Source organism: Choristoneura fumiferana, chromosome 11 (assembly GCF_025370935.1).
Source record: "Choristoneura fumiferana chromosome 11, NRCan_CFum_1, whole genome shotgun sequence".
In the NCBI taxonomy this organism is placed as follows: domain Eukaryota; kingdom Metazoa; phylum Arthropoda; class Insecta; order Lepidoptera; family Tortricidae; genus Choristoneura; species Choristoneura fumiferana.
Window position 1 is genome coordinate 13,479,632 of NC_133482.1, and position 18,894 is coordinate 13,498,525.

Consider the following 18,894-nt stretch of genomic DNA (forward strand, 5'->3'; position numbering starts at 1 on the left):
GTGCAAATACTGCTCCGACCACAAGCTTCGTAGGCAGATTATCTAACCCTGTCTTTGCAGCTGCAGCTCCCTGCCGAGTGCACAGTATCCGGTCTCGAGCGTTGCGCGGGCGGCCGCGTTTGGATGCGGAACCCTACGACCAGCGCCTGTGAACCCTACGACCCCACCGAGCGGGAGGGCTCCTGCGAAGCCACCGGCGTTTTCCTCTCGCCCGAGGCCTGTGAGCGCACTTGCGGCACCTTCATGAACTTGGGTGAGATCTTGGTCTACCCTACAATTTAGTCTCAATCTACCCTTGTCAGTCGGCTTGCCGGTTGCGAACCTTCCTGGCTTTCTTGGTGAAATAGTGAGCTGGTTTTTCCTTGTTTTTCATAGCGCTGTGCTGGAGTTGGAAGCTCGTAGTTGGCAATAGAGAGATACGTAGAAAGATATATCAGGGGTTCAGAGACCTCTGTGCCGTTTTCATTACTACACGTGCTTCCTCTTAACATTGGCTCTCAAAGAAAAGCACGCACGGGACACACAACGGCAAATTGATAGTAATGGTTTTTTTTTTGGTAAAATTACCTATATCTGGGGCTGGAGATCGAACCCAGTTCCTCATCGTTCCGTGATGGCTCCATACACTAGTGACAAAAACTCGAGCAATTGCCTATAAGGCGTATAATGTGTTCTAGAAATAGTTATTTATTTTCACCAACTTATTGACACATTTTGGCCAAACAATATCCCCAAGAAAAATGACGAGTATATTTTTCTATTAGAAACATCTATCTGCCGGCAACAAAACGGAAAAAAGAAATGGAGAGGTCTATAATAATATTAATAAATCCATTTATTTCAGGCAACTTGGCCCATAAAATAAATATCTTACAGACTAACATATAATATAATCAATAATCATTATCATCATCATATCAGCCATAGGACGTCCACTGTTGGACATAGACCTCCGTTGCCTCGGTTGGAAGCAGCTTGCATCCACCGTGAACCCGCGACTTTAACCAGTCCTACGCTGCGCTTGCCGGTTCCCACTCGAGAATCTTTCGGCCCCAACGACCGACAGATGTCAATCACGATGTTAAATGATGACAGGTGTCAATCAATAATATTTAAAACTAATTAGTAATTAGGAGATAACGGCGTGACCCCGTTGAGCTATGTCCGAAGATGATGATGATATTTTCTATTGCTATCGTTTCTGTGCAGAGGTTTGCCGCTACCCCGTGGACGCTGGCTCGTGCACGGGCGCGGAGCGCAAGTTCTACTACGACCAGTCCTCCAGCAGCTGCCTGCAGTTCACATACAGCGGCTGCTACGGCGGCCCCAACCGCTTCTCCACCATCGACGAGTGCGAGAGCGTGTGCATGCCTGAGACAGGTCTGGTTCATATTTTATGTTTAGTGAGGTAATGGCATGGGAATCGAAAGATCGCGGTCGATCCCGGGTTCGCATGTGTGAAATTACATTTGAAATTAACCATTAGCTTTACAATAAAGGTAAACGGCATGCACTTGCGAAGAGATTCAATAGTGTGGGTGAAGTACGCAATCCGCACTGGGTCGAAGTCCAAGCCCTTTCGTTCTGAAGGGCATGTGGACAGTGGGACGTAAACGTATACCTATATAGGCTTATCTCCGGTTTATATACCTGCCACTGAAATAGCTGAGATCGTAGAAGAGTGGTTCTAATCCAAACTAGAAGGTAACTTAGGGAAGGAATCTTATTTTTGCGGGCCGTCTTTCATACCATAAGTTTGTAAATTTTTACGGCTATTTGACTTACTGCGGTTCTTTTTGGGATCGCCTCATTTCTGAAACTGCTGGAAAGCTGAAACATAGACTAGATATACAGTAACACTAGGAGGGGCACATAGTAACACAATCATCACATTGTTTAATAATAGTAGATTGTACAACAAGAGCATAAAACGATCCATTTTACCCAAGACGTTCGGTATGGCGAGGGTGGATAGACACGTCGAGGGGAAAATGGGTTTAATGCTCGAGTTTTACACTTTGCTTTTCACTTCGATGGCGAGGAAACGAAATAAGCAACAGTGGATCAATTGTTCACTTACTATGTACATTTTATTTTACATGAATTTCTATATAATTATATTTTTTTAGTTTTATTGATTTATTTTTAATTATTTGATTGATTTTTAATTTTATATAAATAAAAAATTAAGAAAACAATATATATAAACTTCTTTGTTTGTGGCTGTTGACACCTGATTACCTTGGTCTTAGACGAAGATTTTATTTTATTCACTAGTGTATAAAAAGTCATTTTATGTCGCCTAGATCCAGCATAAACACGAACTTTACGAGCATGAGAAGTGAAAAGTGTATTTTTATGCCTTTGTTTGTTTAGACCCATGCAAGCTGCCAGCAGAGCCCGGCAACTGCCTAGAATACCACGCGATGTGGTACTACGACGAGGCTCGCGACGACTGCAACCAGTTCTACTGGACAGGCTGCGATGGCAACGGCAACAGGTCAGGAATTACACTATTGTGGGGGAAGCCACAATAGTGAGATCTCTCTCCAGGCATATGTTATGCCTGGGGACCAAAGTCCGAAGGACGTGTGTCAGAAGTTGTATGTACGCGTCTGAGTTGAGAAACTTCAAAGGCGCGATGTAGGATTTGGAGTTTCTCACTAGATGGCGCTAGGGCGCTGGGAGTCGGTACATTACCAAGCCATCAAATTGTAAGACATTTCAGCCCAATTTAACGTTTCGTTTCCTTACTGATACTGCATACCTATAAGTACTTAAAGTCAATTAGCATTCTAGTTAGTGCTTGTTTTTTAGTTAAATAGGTTTCTTAAAAATTTTCTTTATTTTTTTCTTACGAAAATATTCGAACTGCCTTTTACTAGGTACGGCACCGCCATCTTACTCGCTAATTCTGCCGCAAAGCAGCAGTATTTTAGCTGCTGCGTTCCGGTGTGGAGCACTGAAAGCCAATAAAATGACCTGCACAAGAGAGACCCTCCACTATTGCGGATGTCCATATTGGTGGTGCTCATTTATAATCTGAAGACTGGTTTATGACCCTACTTATGTCACAAATAATCTTCGGTATTTAGCTCAAGCAAAAATTACCAGCTCATGTAATTCCCAGGTTCGCAACCCTGGACGAGTGCCTCGGGAGCTGCCAGCGCAGTCCGCGGGCACCGCTGGACGTGACAACAACAAGCACGCCTCGTCCTGCGCCCACTCCACTGACACCGGTAACCTCTTGAAGGAATTTTAACCACTAGAGCACATAACATTTGGGGGGGGTTTCTGAAATGTTTAATTGCAAGCTGCTTGACAGTAGCATAGCTTACCCTAGACGTTCTCTGTATAAACATTGGTTGGACCCAATTGGTCTTCTTAGCTGGAGCGAATTTTCTTCTTAAGCTGATTCGGAGGCCTTGTAGCTGACTTCATTCACGCGGCTAATACGGGGTTAACTACACTCCTGCCACTTGATATTATAAACGCGTACCAATTTTTGTTACTTTTCCAAGAAAACAGCTATAGGTAGAGTCATTCACGATGACGCGTGCCGTGGTTCTTATTACAATGTCATTAATGGCTAATTTTGAAACAATCACGCGTCTTCGTGGATGGCACTAGGTATTATGTTAAGTTACTTTTAATTCGATATTCTTTTAATCCACGTCAAGATATTATACGTAGGTAAGTAGGTATAATCTCAATCTAAGTCAGCAAATTATGACAAGGTGTTTTTCGTACAATGTAAATGATGATTACTATGTCCATTTTTGCAATCCACATGAAAATCTAGTAAAATGTAAGGCTAGAAAAGCAATGTAGAAAAAGAAGACGTCTACCGTTGAACATCAATCTCCCACAGAGCAGCAACATGAACGTTCAGTTGCGACCTGCACCCACCGCTTACTCGCAACTCTAACGATGTCGTTGATTCATGCAGTAGGAGACCTGCGTATTCTCTATGCTCGGGCGTCCGCGGTCGCACTCTCCATCTCTTTCAACCCTCATCCTATATCATGTAACAGAAAGAAGTGGTAAAAACGATTGTGATTCCAAGTGCGTTAGACAAATGCTACCACCATCTTGCTCGCTAATCCTGCCGTGAAGCAGCAGTGCTTGCACTGTTGTGTTTCGGCGTGGAGAGTAAGACAGCCGGTGAAATTACTGGCACTTGAGGTATCCCATCTTAGGCCTCTAGGTTGGCAACGCATCTGCAATACCTAGGTATTGCAGATGTTTATGGGTGGTGGTGATCTCTTACCATCAGGAGACCCACTTGCTCGTTTGCCATCCAGTGGAATAAAAAAAAATGCCTCTTGTTCCAATAAGCGCTCACTTCCAAACGTCATTCCAGGCGGTATCCGAGGAATGCCGCACCCCACAGTCCCTATCGCCGTGCGGCGTGGAGCAGAAGGCATTCTATTTCAACAGCGAGAGCGGCGCGTGCGCGGAGGCCATGTCCGGCGCCTGCCGCTACAGCAATAGCTACCGGACCGTGGAGGAGTGCGAGCGGCAGTGCGGCGCCTTCCGAGGACAGGGTGAGTTGCAAAGACGGTGCAGTACAACTGCCTCCAAATCTCCATAAGTTCTCTAGGTCAAGCGCTGGTCAAGGCTACAATATGGTTAATATTTACGTCTACTTTAAAAACTGCTCATTTAGCTTTGCTGCCCCGGGCCCCGAATGACCTTAGTTCACTGATGAGCTGCAAGGCAGACAGGGTTTACTGTGGCAGCTGTCACACAGCCAATGAGGAAACAAGCTATAAATATTTGAAAGAACACAAGTGTCAATGGCGTACCTATATTATACAAGGTGTTAATTAAATAACTGAAAACCAGAAAGTAGTTTGCTCAGAATCGAGAGTAGAATCGATTGCACTATGTTTTAAATTAGGTTGTGTTTGTATTTTTAAATCCCTTTGTTATTGTGCCCAGTCTAAAAGTTACGACTGCAACAGGCGCCAATTAATATTTAAGCGAGGTTGCATACTATTTCGATAATTTATTACTCGCCGGTTTGCTGTCACTGAGTGATTTTCTTCTAAATACGTCAAAGCGCAACTGAAAAATACCAATCATGAGTGTAGAGTCAGAAATGAAGTAGAATTACTGAATTAGCAAAACACACCATTATCTTTTAAAATAATGAAGACATTCGAAAATAAATTCAATCAACTTACTTAAAATGAAAAAATAATTTTGGGGTTTGGGCTGAGGTTTTCAGTTATTTAATTAACACCTTGTATGTGCATGTTCTGATATGTTTGAACGTCTATTATACAGTTCCGCTATTTTATGATGGCGACTCTACAACCTACTAGCCTACTATGAAAAATGAAATGAAATGAAGTGAAAAAAGTTTATTCAACACACACATAATAGTTACAAAAATAGTTGAAGTATGAAATAAAATAATATATAATTTTATATGTGTGAGTGAAAAAGTCCCGCCTCAGCATAAATGCTACTATACTATACTGCTCTATACTACACTAGTGTCTATTTTCTAGGCCTTAATTGCAACTGTAAGCACCTCCTCGCTATAGTAATCCGGTAGATACTTTGATTCCCGTAATTAACTGCATAAACTTAATTTGTTAATTCCTCGTACCTATTTACGATAAATTGAATTCTTCCGTGATTCCCTTTTGACAAAATCTTAAGTTTCGACTTTTTTTGCCCTATTACCCCCACGTATTCTAAAAATCTGGAGAGCCTGATTCATCGTGATGCCCTCTCTGTTTATTCGGACAAAACAAACAAAGACTGCATGCTTTGCAAATAGACTCGAAGTCTCCTAAGTAAGTATATGTTCGTAGCCGCAAATGTAGTAAAATCAAGCTTGACTGATTAATCTCAACGTGAGAACGAACTCAATTTTATCTTGTAATTTGTTTATAGACGTGTGCCGCGTGCCACTGGACCCAGGGCCGTGCCGCGCCGCCATCCCCAAGGTCTATTGGGACCTAGCAGAAGGCCGTTGCCGAGAGTTCACGTACGGCGGCTGCGCGGGCGGCTCCAACCGCTTCTCCACCGTCGACGAGTGCGAAGAGATCTGCGGAAATCTCTCGATAGGTGAGGGCTGGTTCAGGGACGAACTAACAGCTTTAACCTTTTGTTATGGTTGAGTTATTTTACTATGGTCCCTTGAAAGTCCTTGGTATTTAAATCCTCGCCTATAAAACATTACGGGATTTTTGATATCTCAATAAATAGCTGCCAGGAAGAAATAGGGTTTAAGCGACAAGACCGCCTCGTGTCTACTCAGCTTTTTACCTCATTAACTCATTACCTATATTGTAATAGAAAGAATGACGACTTACTGATTAACAGCGCACAACTTGCTGGATTCTCATAGAAGTGTATAAGAAAGGATTTTTTTTTAATTACTACTTATCATTTCAAGTGTCATAGGGATAATTGTAAAATAACGCTACCATTACAATTGCTTGAGATCTGAAGGGTTGTATGCAGAGTCGCAGAGAGACTTACCGTGTCTTTAAGGACGGGGTTTCACATCTAGTAAGTGGTACTTAATTCTCGCATATTACCTATATTACCTACCTTACCTTACCTTACCTTCACTTCGCATTGCATATTTTTGTTGCCATTTCTGTAGTGGATTTATAAATATTACTGTCTACGCTTTCTCTCTTCTGTCTTCTCTAAAACCCTTTAGGTTAATCTAATAAATTAACATCCTCTCCGTTCTTCTACTTCTATTCTGAGCACTTTCTTATGTTTTTCTTTTGTATTAGCATGTTTGATGTAAGGAAATAGTTTAAGTTAAAAGAGTTCCTTTATCTGTGTCGCTTGTCGCTTGGGCCCGTGTATGGCATGTGGGTCACTAACGGTGTGGGGGTGTGGGGCAGACGCTGCGTGCCGGCTGGCGGCGGCGGCGGGCGCGGCCTGCGCGGGCGCGGGCGCGGCGGGCCGGCCCCGCTGGCACCACAGCCCGCTGCACGGCGAGTGCCGCGAGTTCATCTACCTCGGCTGCGGCGGCAACCGCAACAACTTCCGCACCAAGCAGGAGTGCGAGCGGCACTGCCTCCCGCCCGACGGTACACTCGAAGACGCTACGACCATTGAAGATAGAATGAGAGATACTGCTTCATTACGATTGTCCTTGTTAATTAATGTTACTATGACGTTTACTGTGAAATGGTTCCATGGTGGCTCATGAAGTCCTTGACCGTACATTTATAAGTTTTGTTTTAACGTGCGTACCAAATAAAAAGCATTAATATCGGTATATCTACTTACCTAACCATATAATAGACTGTCTCGGGTAAATCTTTAATGGTCCGTCAAGTATGTCTTCGATGGTACACGTCCTCACCGGAGCACGCACCACAATGCACGCACTTTTCTTTCTGGCCACAAACTTTGAAATTGAGAAATGGATGCATGTTATTTCCTTATAATACTTTATATAAATAAGTAAATAATAAATAAATAAATATCACGGGACAATTCACGCCAATTGACCTAGTCCCAAAGTAAGCTTAGCAAAGCTTGTGTTATGGGTACTAAGCAACGGATAAATATAATTATATAGATCGATATATACTTAAATACATATTAAACACCCAAGACCCGAGAACAAACGTTCGTATTTGTCATACAAATATCTGCCCCGACGCGGGAATCGAACCCGGGACCTCAAGCTTCGTAGTCAGGTTCTCTAACCACTCACTAGGCCATCTGGTCGTCTAATATACCTACTTTATATACCTACTTTGAGTTAATCATGCGCTAGCATCTGCACTTAACTTAACTTGAATTTGACTTGACCCGAGAACAAACATTCGTATTTTTCATTAAAATACTGCCCCCACCGAGGATCGAACTCGAACCCTCATGCGTCAGGTTTTTTTTAACCAGTTGACTATCCGGTTATTGAAGCCCTGTGCCTGATTTACAGTTCTAACCGCCCTAGGCTAACTACGAATATGCAACCCCCCCCCCCCGCAACCAATAATTCCTCACTGATCTAATGACCTCTCTTTTTACAAGCTTTTATTTAGTTTCACCTGTCCCGTTGTCTGTCTGTGTCTGTTTGTCTGTCTGCCTGTCTGTCTGTAATCAAATGTTGCAAGTTAAACTCGACTAACTTCCAGTGGTTGGATTGACTTGAAATTTGGCATACTTACGTAAATTGCGTGTCAATACAATAATCTGGTAGTGACGTCCTGTTAGTCCGGAACTCTTAAACGGTTAATGGCATCGACTTGACATTTGGTATGCAAATGTAGTTTGGGTGACAATGCAAGTACAGTCAACAAAAAGTACAGTCAGCAAAAAAAGCTTGTATTAACACTGAAATTTTAAGCAAAACTTGTTCATACTCTAGCCCTATTAGCCTGTGGGTAAATCAGGCCCTGGCTATATCCATAACTCAAGTTTCCGTTGTTCTCAGACGTCAGATTCAACGAGATCACCCCGGTAGCGGACTGCCGCGCTGCCGAGGCCGAGTGCGCGGCGCAGCGTTGCCAGCACGGCCAGGTGGTGGCGCGCGACGCGGACGGCTGCCGGCGCTGCCAGTGCGCGCCCGCGCCGCCGCCCGACTGCGCGCGCGCAGAGGCCCACTGCGCTTCGCTACAGTGCCCCCGCGGCGTCAACAGGACCACGGATAGTGAAGGATGCGAAAGGTAACGGGAGCGTATGTGAATATCGAAAATTGAAATATCGATTTAATCTACTTTCGATATTTTGATCGTCGACTTTTTAGCTTTAGATACTTAGGTGTGTATATTAATTTTCGATATTCAGATACGTCCCCAGGGTCTACCGTTCCCTTAATTCTCTTTCTAAAATCGATAGTGTATAAAAATACACTATAAAACGCCACCAAATTTACATATATGCCTGTACCATCAGCCAAATATGTGGTCTACCACCCTAAAGCTGATAATCGTTTGCATGTCATAAAACAATAATGCCAATAGACGTCAGCTTGAAAGTTCGACTTTAGCGACATAATCATTTGATAGGAACTCGTTTAAAAATTGAAAGACCATTTATTTGGCTGATGGTACCTATGAATGAAAGACAAAAAAATATATTTATCCACAACAACATAAGACTTAGGAAAATTGTATATGTATATAGTTAAGTTATTTTTGAGATAGTTTTTATTTCAATTGTACCTTCATAATAATGCTGCTAAGGATCTCTTCCGTTTCGCACAATTTTTTTTTAAATGTTTCACTTCCCAAATGTTTTATTTCTCAAGTCATAATGATTTTCTCTGAAACCATATTATTTTCGAAACATTCATAAAACAAACCTAACCTAAACGACTGTGCTCTATAAGACCATAAGAAAATACACTGAATATTTTTTTTTGGTTTCGAAGAAATTTGATAGTTGAATGAAACATTTGCCAAATTAAACATTTGGCAAACAATAATTATGTGAAAAGACCACACACACAAACATCACACCTGTATTCCCAAATGGTACCATTACCGCTTCAAACGTTACCGCTTCGGAGCCACTTTAAGCAATTTTAGGTTTTAATAAGTTTGACAAAAACGGTACAATAGTGACAAGTTGCTAGCCTGTCGCCTACGGTATATATACCTTAACCTATATCCTCAGTCGCCTCTTACGACATCCACGGAAGAAATGGAGAGGTGTAATTCTAACCCGACACCACACGGGTTCCCCAAACTACGACAAAACAAAGACAGGATACCGTTTGCTAAACATATCTGACTACCAAAATATTAACAACTTGTGTTCACCCGCGGCTTCGCACGCGTAAATCATTAGATACAGCAGTTGAATTGAAATTCCGGGATTTTATTAAATTCTCGAGGGAATTCGCTCAAATTACATCGTGGTTTTCATACGTTAAATTAAAACACCCATGCCAAATTTCATGACTCTAACACAGCGGTTGTTATTTCGAGATTTTATCCCTATCCCGTGGGAATATATAAATAAAAAGTAGCTTAAGTATTATTCCAGATGTTCAGCTATCTACATACCAAATTTCATTACTCTAAGCCCAGCGGTTATTAGTTCGAGATTTTATCCCTATCCCGTGGGAATATCGGGATAAAAAGTAGCTTATGTGGTATTCCAGACTTCCAGCTACCTACATACCAAATTTCATAACTCTGAGCCCAGCGGTTGTTATTTAGAGATTGTATCCCTATCCCGTAAGAATATCGGGACAAAAAGTATTCTATGTTTTAATCCAGGTTATAAACTAACTTTTTGCCAAATTTCATCCAAATCCGTCCAGCCGTTTCAGCGTGAAGAAGTAACAAACATACTCACTCACTCACTCACAAACTTTCACATTTATAATATTAGTAGGATAGGAAGTATATAGGATACAAGACACAACAATTACTTAGGTATTACAAACAGACAACACGACGGATAGAGTTTAATTTCGGATGCAAATCGGACACTGTCTCAGCATATGCTGAAGCGTTAAAACACCCCAGCGCCGGTGACACTCGGACTGATGTACGAGTACCTCAGATATACTTCACTACACATGTAGAGACATGAGATAATTTTTGGACTATGCGAACTAACATTCACAAATATATATGTAAATACGAACGTCGTCAGCATGATCTCTCGTATACAGTTGCAGCTGCAACCCGGAGCGCAGGCACCCGTGCAGCGGCGTGCAGTGTCCGGAGGGCCAGCGCTGCGGCGCCACGCCCTACCGCGACCCGATCACGCAGGAAACCCTCTATGCTACCGAGTGCAGGCTGAGTTAGTACCAAAGTTTCTTTGCTATGAGATTAGTGGATGGACATAGTGTTTTAAACTTTCGTGATTTTCACTCATACCTAATCAAAATACCACAATCGGGACTTATCACCCCGTAGTGGATGGACGTTTGAATTTGTCATCATCATCTCAGTCTATATACGTCCCACTGCTGGACAGACCTCCTCTCAGAATAAGAGGGCTACAGGGGCCCATTCTGAGTTAGAAACTTCAAGTTTTGCAGGTTTTCTTCACCTTAAAGCTCGTGGTAAATTAGGAAAAACTCAGAGGTACGAGCCCGGGTTTGAACCCACGACCCTCTGCATAAGAGGCCATAGGTTAAACCACTAAGCCGCCACGACTTTTTGAATTTGAATTAGTATCTGGGATTAAATTTAGACTGATCCCCACTGATTTACGATTAAAGAGCAGGAGTCTCTTTCACTAAAGTAAAAGTTAGTGCGAAATTATTACATTTTCATCAGGTAATTGTAAGTTAAACAGTACTTGTGATCCTTGAGAAACCTTAAAGCACCATTAGGTTGGTTTTATTAAGCAAACTTCCAACAAACCGCTCGGTTACAATCTTTATTTATTTCTATCCTTGGTTTGCAAAAACTTATCAAACTTTTCATGGAACAGATAATAAGCCAGGCTTGTGCCCGGCCGACCCGACGCCGATCGACAGCTGCTCGCCGGAGGAAATCCAGCGGCAGCAGCAGTGCCGCGTGGACCCCGACTGCCGCGGCGCTGCTAAGTGCTGCCGCGTGGGCTGCAGCCAGCGGTGCATTGAGCCGGAAGTGCCCGCGTCGCCCACCGCGCCACCTACCACGACGGTCACATCTCCCCCCTATGTGCCTGGTAAGAGACAGCTGCTCGTTGGAAGAAGTTCAGCGGTAGCAGCAGTGCCGCGTGGACTCCGATTGTCGTGGCGCTGCCAAGTGCTGCCGCGTGGGCCTGCGGTGTATCGAGCTGGAAGCGCCCGCGTCGCCCACCATGCCACCTGCCACGACGGCCACATCACACCCCTATGTGCCTGGTAAGATGACAGCTATTCGCCCGGGGAAGTTCAACGGCAGCGGTAGCGTCGTGTGGACCTGACTGCCGCGGCGCTGCCAAGTGCTGCAGCCAGCGCTGTTTCGGGCCCGAAGTGCCCTACTATGCTTGTCAATATTTTATTATTCACAATGATGTTGGACGGATGCTCGGCAAATAGCTCGAAACAAATGTTACCATCGTTTAGCTTGAATACTCGCTAAAATGCTTCTGTTTATTTTGTGAGCTTTTACTTGTAATGTAACTTTTTGAAAATACTTGCAGCATAAACGTTTCGAATTTCGAATGTAACATTTGATAGATTGCTCATTACGATTACAAGCGAATGTTCGAGTTGACCAGCACCTTTAGTATCGCATCTGACCAGTGCCGTGTCCCGCAGAAGCGCCTGCGGCGCCGGTGGCGAGCCCCGAGACGCAGCTGAGCGTGTCGTCGGCGGAGGGCGGCGTGGCCACGCTGCGCTGCCTGTTCCACAGCAACCCGCCGCCAAAGATCACCTGGCGATTCGGACAGATCACCGTTAGTTGTTTTTCCATTTACTATAACGAGCTTTTTAACTGCAAGTTTGTGTCGTTACGGCAGCATTAGTTTTTTTTTATTTTTTTTAGTAGTATGTTTTAGAAATCGCGGTTGCCTAGTGATCTGACCTATGGAAATTCTTGATGTGCAAAATTATATTTGAATCCTACTATGAGCTTTACGGAGCCCTCTCATTTTGAGAGGAGGCTTGTGCCCAGCAGTTGGATATTACATAGGCTGAGATGATGATGAGGTTATAAGAAAATATATCATACCGAGAACTAGCGCTGCGGCTCACTTCGTTCACAATTTACGATTGTTCAGATCGACGGCACGTCGGGCCGCTACCGGCTGACGTCGGACGGCGCCCTGGAGATAGTCTCGTTGTACCGCGACGACGCCGGCGTCTACATCTGCATCGCCGAGAACGAGCTCGGCACGGCGCAGCAAGAGATCCGTCTGCAAGTCAACGGTAAGAGCGGCAACAGTGCACAGCAGAGGAGTAACTCAATCCCCTCCAGGTTGCCTTTTGTAGCACTCGACACGCATCTCTCAGTCACCCTGCATTCACTGCTTTAACTTTCTGCGCCGCTAGTCAATTTTTGTTCCATGAATATGAACCTTTACTCCAGTAATGAGAGTTTGCTGTCAAATTACAATAAATTCTATATAAAAGACGCTGGGCGGTAGGAGGTTAAGGTAATGTCTCGTAGCAAGAGAAGCTGTCTACCAGAAATTTTAAGAGTTTGAGAATGTAGCGCTGCGAGTTGCGTGGACTATAGATGTCATGTAGATGGTCATAGCATTTTCTCTACAATCTGCCGAATACCGCGCGGCGTGCACTGGCAGCGCCAGCCCTGGGGTACAGCAAGAGGAGCAGTCGCTCTGGGCGCCAAATAGCAAGGGGCGCCATCCAGTTACCAGTGCAAAATAAAATTTTGATGGCGCCTTTTGAGAAGCGCGGAAGCGGTGTAGATTAGACTTATGTCTATGAGATTTGTGTATGGAAAAGGCAAGTGACGTATCCACACATATACAGGTGATGGTGACACAATCAAGTAAATATTTATATTCCTTACTTATGCGAACGGCATGGTATTACGGTTATTTGATTTTTGCTAGTAGATTTGTAGTTAAACTAGTAGAAAACATTCTGTCTTTAACTACATATTCCCTTAATCTCTTTCTTGTTTTCTCACTATCTATTTGAATAACTACGTCTTTGATAAAGAATGCCTTTAAACACAATAAAGTTTTATACTACAGTTTGAGACAGAGAAAAAGAGATAGACACAGGAAAAAAATACATTTGGAAGGAAACATAATAGTAGGTATACTCGTATCTACTTGGTTCAATAATACGTATGATTTAGTGATATAATTAATTTTGAGCGTACACGTTTTGGCCGACAATAATGTTCTTTTTTTGTCCATATAGTCCTTGTAAAACTCCGTAGCAAATGTTCATTTTTAGGGTTCCGTAGTCGTATAACTTTCGTAGTATACCTATGATACAAAGAATTTAAAAGTTAAACTATCACAGCTTTAGGCTTAGGTATATATGTATACATGTAGCACAGGACCAGTGTGAGTGGGAAGCCTTGGGGGAGGCCTATGTCCAGCAGTGGACGTCTTTCGGCTGACATGATGATGATGATACATGCAGGTACGGCTATATATACGGTAGATGCGTCGAAATATCGAGTGCTCATTGAAGATATTTTATTACGGTCTACATCCCGTACAAATTTAACTAACGAATAACTATCAATTAAAACTTAATAGGTATTGATTATATTTACCGCAAATAGGTACAGATTAACCGTACAATGCGCGTGATTCGTCATTTTTTCCTACATTCCGTACGAGGCCATTTGGGGCTTGGGCTGCCATTGTTATCAGAACGTCTGTACCTACTTAAAAGGAAGACGTTGGATAAAACATAATTTAACTGCATTTTTTAAGTTTTAGTCACGGAGACTGTTTAGGTAGGAGCCGGAATCCATTTTTATCATATTTTGTTGACATTGGATTAAAGAAAACTTTATAGCTAATTGTAGGTGCTTGTATACGTTACTTGTAATGCTGAGGTTATCATAAATGTCGACGCCGTGAATAAACAGATCATTGTCTAACTCGTAAACATTAGCCCAGTTGCGGCTGCGGCCTCTGCCCCTTGCAGATAGCTGCTCTATGTACCTAAGCCGAATAGAAAGACCTGTTTCTGGTAGATTCTCTAACCACAGTAGGACTATTCAATGCCTTATTTACATAGTCGTGGTTCAAAAACTCTGTTACGCCTTTTCAAAAGGTAAATACTTAGTGTAAAACTCGACTTTTCTTGACCGGAACCGCGCAATCTTTTGCAGTCAATAGACGCTTATCAGAGCGATTAGCGTTGCGTCCGCGGGTGTACTTCGGGAAGAGTCTTGGACTCTAATGCCCTGCGATAAGGCGTGGCACATTAATGGTCAGTAGTCATGTTCCGATCGAGCAGCGTGGTTGTGCGCGGGAGTGTTGTGCTGGCGCTACTCGCCTGCGCCACGGCGCAAGGTTCCAACTAAGTTTTAACGGCATTCTTTATCATTCTTCCCCTCGTTTGTTTTGGACGTTCCTGGTTTATAGATTGGTATTCATTTCTGTGCTCTCTAATTTCAAAATAACATTAATTTTGATGGTGCATGTACATTATGTTTTATGATGATAAGGAATAAAAACAATCCAGGAAATTTCAAAACAACATTCACTCCATTTGTACTGTCTTACATCTCTGTAGTTTACCTAATGATCTAACATTTGAACTTGTGAATGCTGCAACGATGCGCTAAACGATAACGAAGCTTGCATTTGAATTTAAAGCACTTTTAATGCATCTTATGATAAAATAGCAGGGCGACATAATCGCAGAGCATTCACAAATTCTAGTAGAACGTAGCTGCTAACAAATGGGAGTGGTTAGGTCCTGTGACGAGCGCCGCGGGCATCGCGGGAGAGTCCAGGGTGACCGTGGTCGGCGAGCTGGGGCACCCGCTCAGCATCCGCTGCCTCGCCTACGGCTACCCGCAGCCGTCCATAGCGTGGTATCACGGCCCGAGATCAGAAATGGTGCCGTACGACAGCAAAGAGTACGAAGCGAGAGCCAACGTGCTGCTCATAAGATCTTTGGGTATCGATACGCTCGGAGAATATGTGTGCCAAGTGTACAATGGTGTGACGAAGCCGGCGTCGTTGACGGTGGAGGTGTGGGCGTACGAGCGCGGCGGGGAGCGCGCCAGCCCGTACCTGCGGCCGCGCGGCGACGTGGTGGTGGTGACGCCGCGCGCGCCGCCGCCCGACCTCACGCTCCCCACCACACAGCCCATTGTGGAGTTCCCTGACGTTCCCATCTATACTGGTAAGACCATGACAGCACCACGCGTAGCACGAGTTCTGAAACAAACTGGCGTAACTTTGGGTGGCCGGAGTTTGGCAGGGTCCGAATTCCTACCATCATCTTTCTTGATAATCCAAGCAGTATTTGCGCTAAGTACTGCATTCCAGTGTGAAAACGAATGTAAAGAGTGAAATTACCAGCAGATAATGATTCTATCTTTGCTGATTTGCCACCATGTCATAATAATAGACTAAATTTATATGTTTTAAGAACTTGTGCTACGAGGAAACAAAGTAGATGCTTCATGTTAACTTTTCTGTATCAATGAGTGCGTAGACTTGCCTGTTGCATGATTTGTGTTTTGCATGATTCTCCTTCCGAACTAAATGTTAACAGACAAACATACCGACACACATCGCATACACAACATTACATAATAAACTACATACATCGCCGAGAAAATCAAGTGGTAATCAGGAATGATACGAGATTGTATAGATGTCGTTATATATAATGTTATTATAAGTATTATCTTGCAGACCGATTTCTAGTCGCATTTTAGCTCTATTTCTATCTATAGCTACAGAACGAAAGATAAAGGCCCCAAGATCAAAACCAAAGAGACGCGTCTTTTAACTAATAGAAACCTTATCAAGGGCCACTAAAGGTAGCCATGGACGGACGCTGTCTGTATTGATTAACGTAGATGAACAGCTGAACAGCTTCCGTCTATCCATACCAACGTTACAAATGGAGCTATAAGTATAAACACAGGAGCATCGTTCACTAATGAAAGGAAAGCGGAAGCAACACCAAAGTGACGCATCTGTGGGTACAGTGCCCTTAGTGTAAGTTTTCGGTTACAAAATACGTCTCGTTTGCGTTCGCGTTAAAATCTCAATTTGTATGGAGACACGAACATCGCTAACTTTCCGCTAGAGGCGCTGTTCGTGTTTCCATATAAATTGAGATTTTAACGCGAACGCGATCGAGAGGTATTTTGTAACCGAAAATTTACACTAAGGGTACTGACTTTGAGTGGCAATGGTAGGTAATTCAAACTCGTTCAAAATGAATCAGTTCTTTGAAACAAATGGCTACTCTCTAGTGCTCTTGAGTTTGTATACGAGGTGTTTTAAATAAATGCGGAATATTTTAACAAAATAATAAAATAATGGTTAACTTAGTTTGATTAAGCACCTCTGTGTCAATGTTTTTCAGGATATATTAGGTACCTAAACGTACCTATTGAATCGATAAATGTTTCCATAGGTACATTGATGTTCACAAGTACTAGTAAAAAAAACTTTTAATGGGGTGTTTAGGGAAATTCGCGCAACCATCTTTTAAAATATTCCGAATTTAAAACGCCTTATAACGGCTAGTATTCGGTCTATGTACCGGCACGGCTTTATACCTACATGGTTGCGTGTAGCACCGGTCCGCACGGAGATCCGAGCGGAGCAGACGACGCTGTCGGCCGGAGCGGAGCTGAACCTGCCGTGCGAGGTGGACGGACACCCGGAGCCCGACGTGTACTGGAGCAAGGACGGCGTGCCGCTGCAGTCAGGAGATAGGATCCAGGCCACAAGTATGTAAATGTAGCGCTGTCAATTGCAGCTGCTGTAATCTATTATTTTCTTCCTTATGTTATGTCTACCTTAAGTGTTTTTGGTGGAAAAATACATCTGCAGTTTTTTTTTTCAATGAAAAAAGGCAAGAAGGCCTAAAAAAATATTGGAATAAAATTAAATTACATAATAAATTTTGAAAAAAGGTTTATTCTAATTTAATTTTTTCCTTCGCCATTTTTGAGAAACTTTATATTAGTCTTCATAATTGCCACGATAATCTACTATTAACAATGACTTACTTTGTTTCATTATGCAAACCTACATATCGATGGTGGAAGTCTCAATTGGCGTAAGGGACAAAATACCGAAAATCACTTTTAAACATAGAAAATTAGAGTTTTTTTTTCTCTGTCGATTGGTAGTATTCAAGTTACGATACGCCCCTTACTTTAGCTGTTATCAACATTTATTATTTTAAAATAAAATAGCTTAAGGGACATGATATAAAATATTTGAGCTGAAAAATGGCGTAAATGTATTATTTTTTTAATATTTGGGTCGTAAGGGGCTGTGGCAGTCTCATATGTCCTTTACGACTCGGCTCATGTCGTTAAAAAAAAACCCAACAAATATAATAAAAGGGCGTATGGGTCAATTATTATTTCATTGCCCTTTACACCCCAACATTTTATAACGAATAAGATAAAAAAGCAAGAAGTTGTTGGGCGTAACCTTACCGCCTGTACCTATTTCTTGTACAGTCAGCGTCATATAGTACGTAGCAGTCAAGATCACCAAATACTTGGAAACATACAAATAGTAATTAACATTGACCCAATCAAGGCGATCAAATTGCTCAGGACATCCATCGCGTACAAATAAATCGGAGCACGCACATCACCACTGATAGCGTAGCAGCCATAATATCCAAAAGTATGGGACACACTAGAAAACTGAGCTTTATATAAAAGGTTTAAGGTTTAATCTCGAGTTGAGTGCGAATTAACACGTCAGATTCGACTTTTTGTTTTTGACAATCACCGAAAAGAGTACCAACTTGTCAGTGATCGTTCCGTCTCTTTCATTTGGAGCCTGACGGCTTTTTTCACATTTTTATTTACATTGTCAGAATTCCGGATTAACGGATTTCCTTTTAATATGGCTTGAATTGGCCAGTATAATACATTATAAAAGAGTTTTTATTTAATTAAAAAGGTAATGACATGTGCATTTTGTACCAAGATACTGAAAATGGAACACCGTTCACATTATATTAAAGAGGACTAGCTAACTGGATCATTGGACCTTACACGGTATGTAATAAAGTCAATTTTCCTGCGGTATCCCATACTTTTGGATACTTTGGCTGCTACGGTATAATGTCGGCTTGAATGTTATAAAGTATTTGGCGACGTGCGTGCTCCACTATATTTGTACACGTTGGATGTCTCGAACAATTTGACCGCTTTGACTGATTCACTGGTAATGACTATTTTGTATGTTTCCAAGTATTTGGTGATCTTGACTGCTACGTACTATATGACGCTGACTGTACCTAACATCAAAATACTAACGCGTCTACCTACCTTCCACGCGCCGAGCGTTTGCGCATTGCACATTCGG

General features: G+C 42.7%; 1 protein-coding gene across 1 annotated transcript in view; it reads left to right on the plus strand.

Moving 5' to 3' along the window:
* Nucleotides 1-18,894, plus strand: part of Ppn (proteoglycan-like sulfated glycoprotein papilin) — an 80,793-nt gene that overhangs the window by 33,902 nt on the left and 27,997 nt on the right. The window contains exons 36-49 of the mRNA XM_074094848.1: nucleotides 61-253; nucleotides 1,210-1,380; nucleotides 2,377-2,500; nucleotides 3,131-3,239; nucleotides 4,364-4,547; nucleotides 5,911-6,084; nucleotides 6,882-7,070; nucleotides 8,429-8,660; nucleotides 10,622-10,752; nucleotides 11,392-11,610; nucleotides 12,188-12,324; nucleotides 12,649-12,796; nucleotides 15,284-15,718; nucleotides 17,133-17,288. Of these exons, the coding sequence (XP_073950949.1) occupies nucleotides 61-253; nucleotides 1,210-1,380; nucleotides 2,377-2,500; nucleotides 3,131-3,239; nucleotides 4,364-4,547; nucleotides 5,911-6,084; nucleotides 6,882-7,070; nucleotides 8,429-8,660; nucleotides 10,622-10,752; nucleotides 11,392-11,610; nucleotides 12,188-12,324; nucleotides 12,649-12,796; nucleotides 15,284-15,718; nucleotides 17,133-17,288 (2,602 nt within the window). The remainder of the gene's footprint in view (nucleotides 1-60; nucleotides 254-1,209; nucleotides 1,381-2,376; nucleotides 2,501-3,130; nucleotides 3,240-4,363; nucleotides 4,548-5,910; nucleotides 6,085-6,881; nucleotides 7,071-8,428; nucleotides 8,661-10,621; nucleotides 10,753-11,391; nucleotides 11,611-12,187; nucleotides 12,325-12,648; nucleotides 12,797-15,283; nucleotides 15,719-17,132; nucleotides 17,289-18,894) is intronic.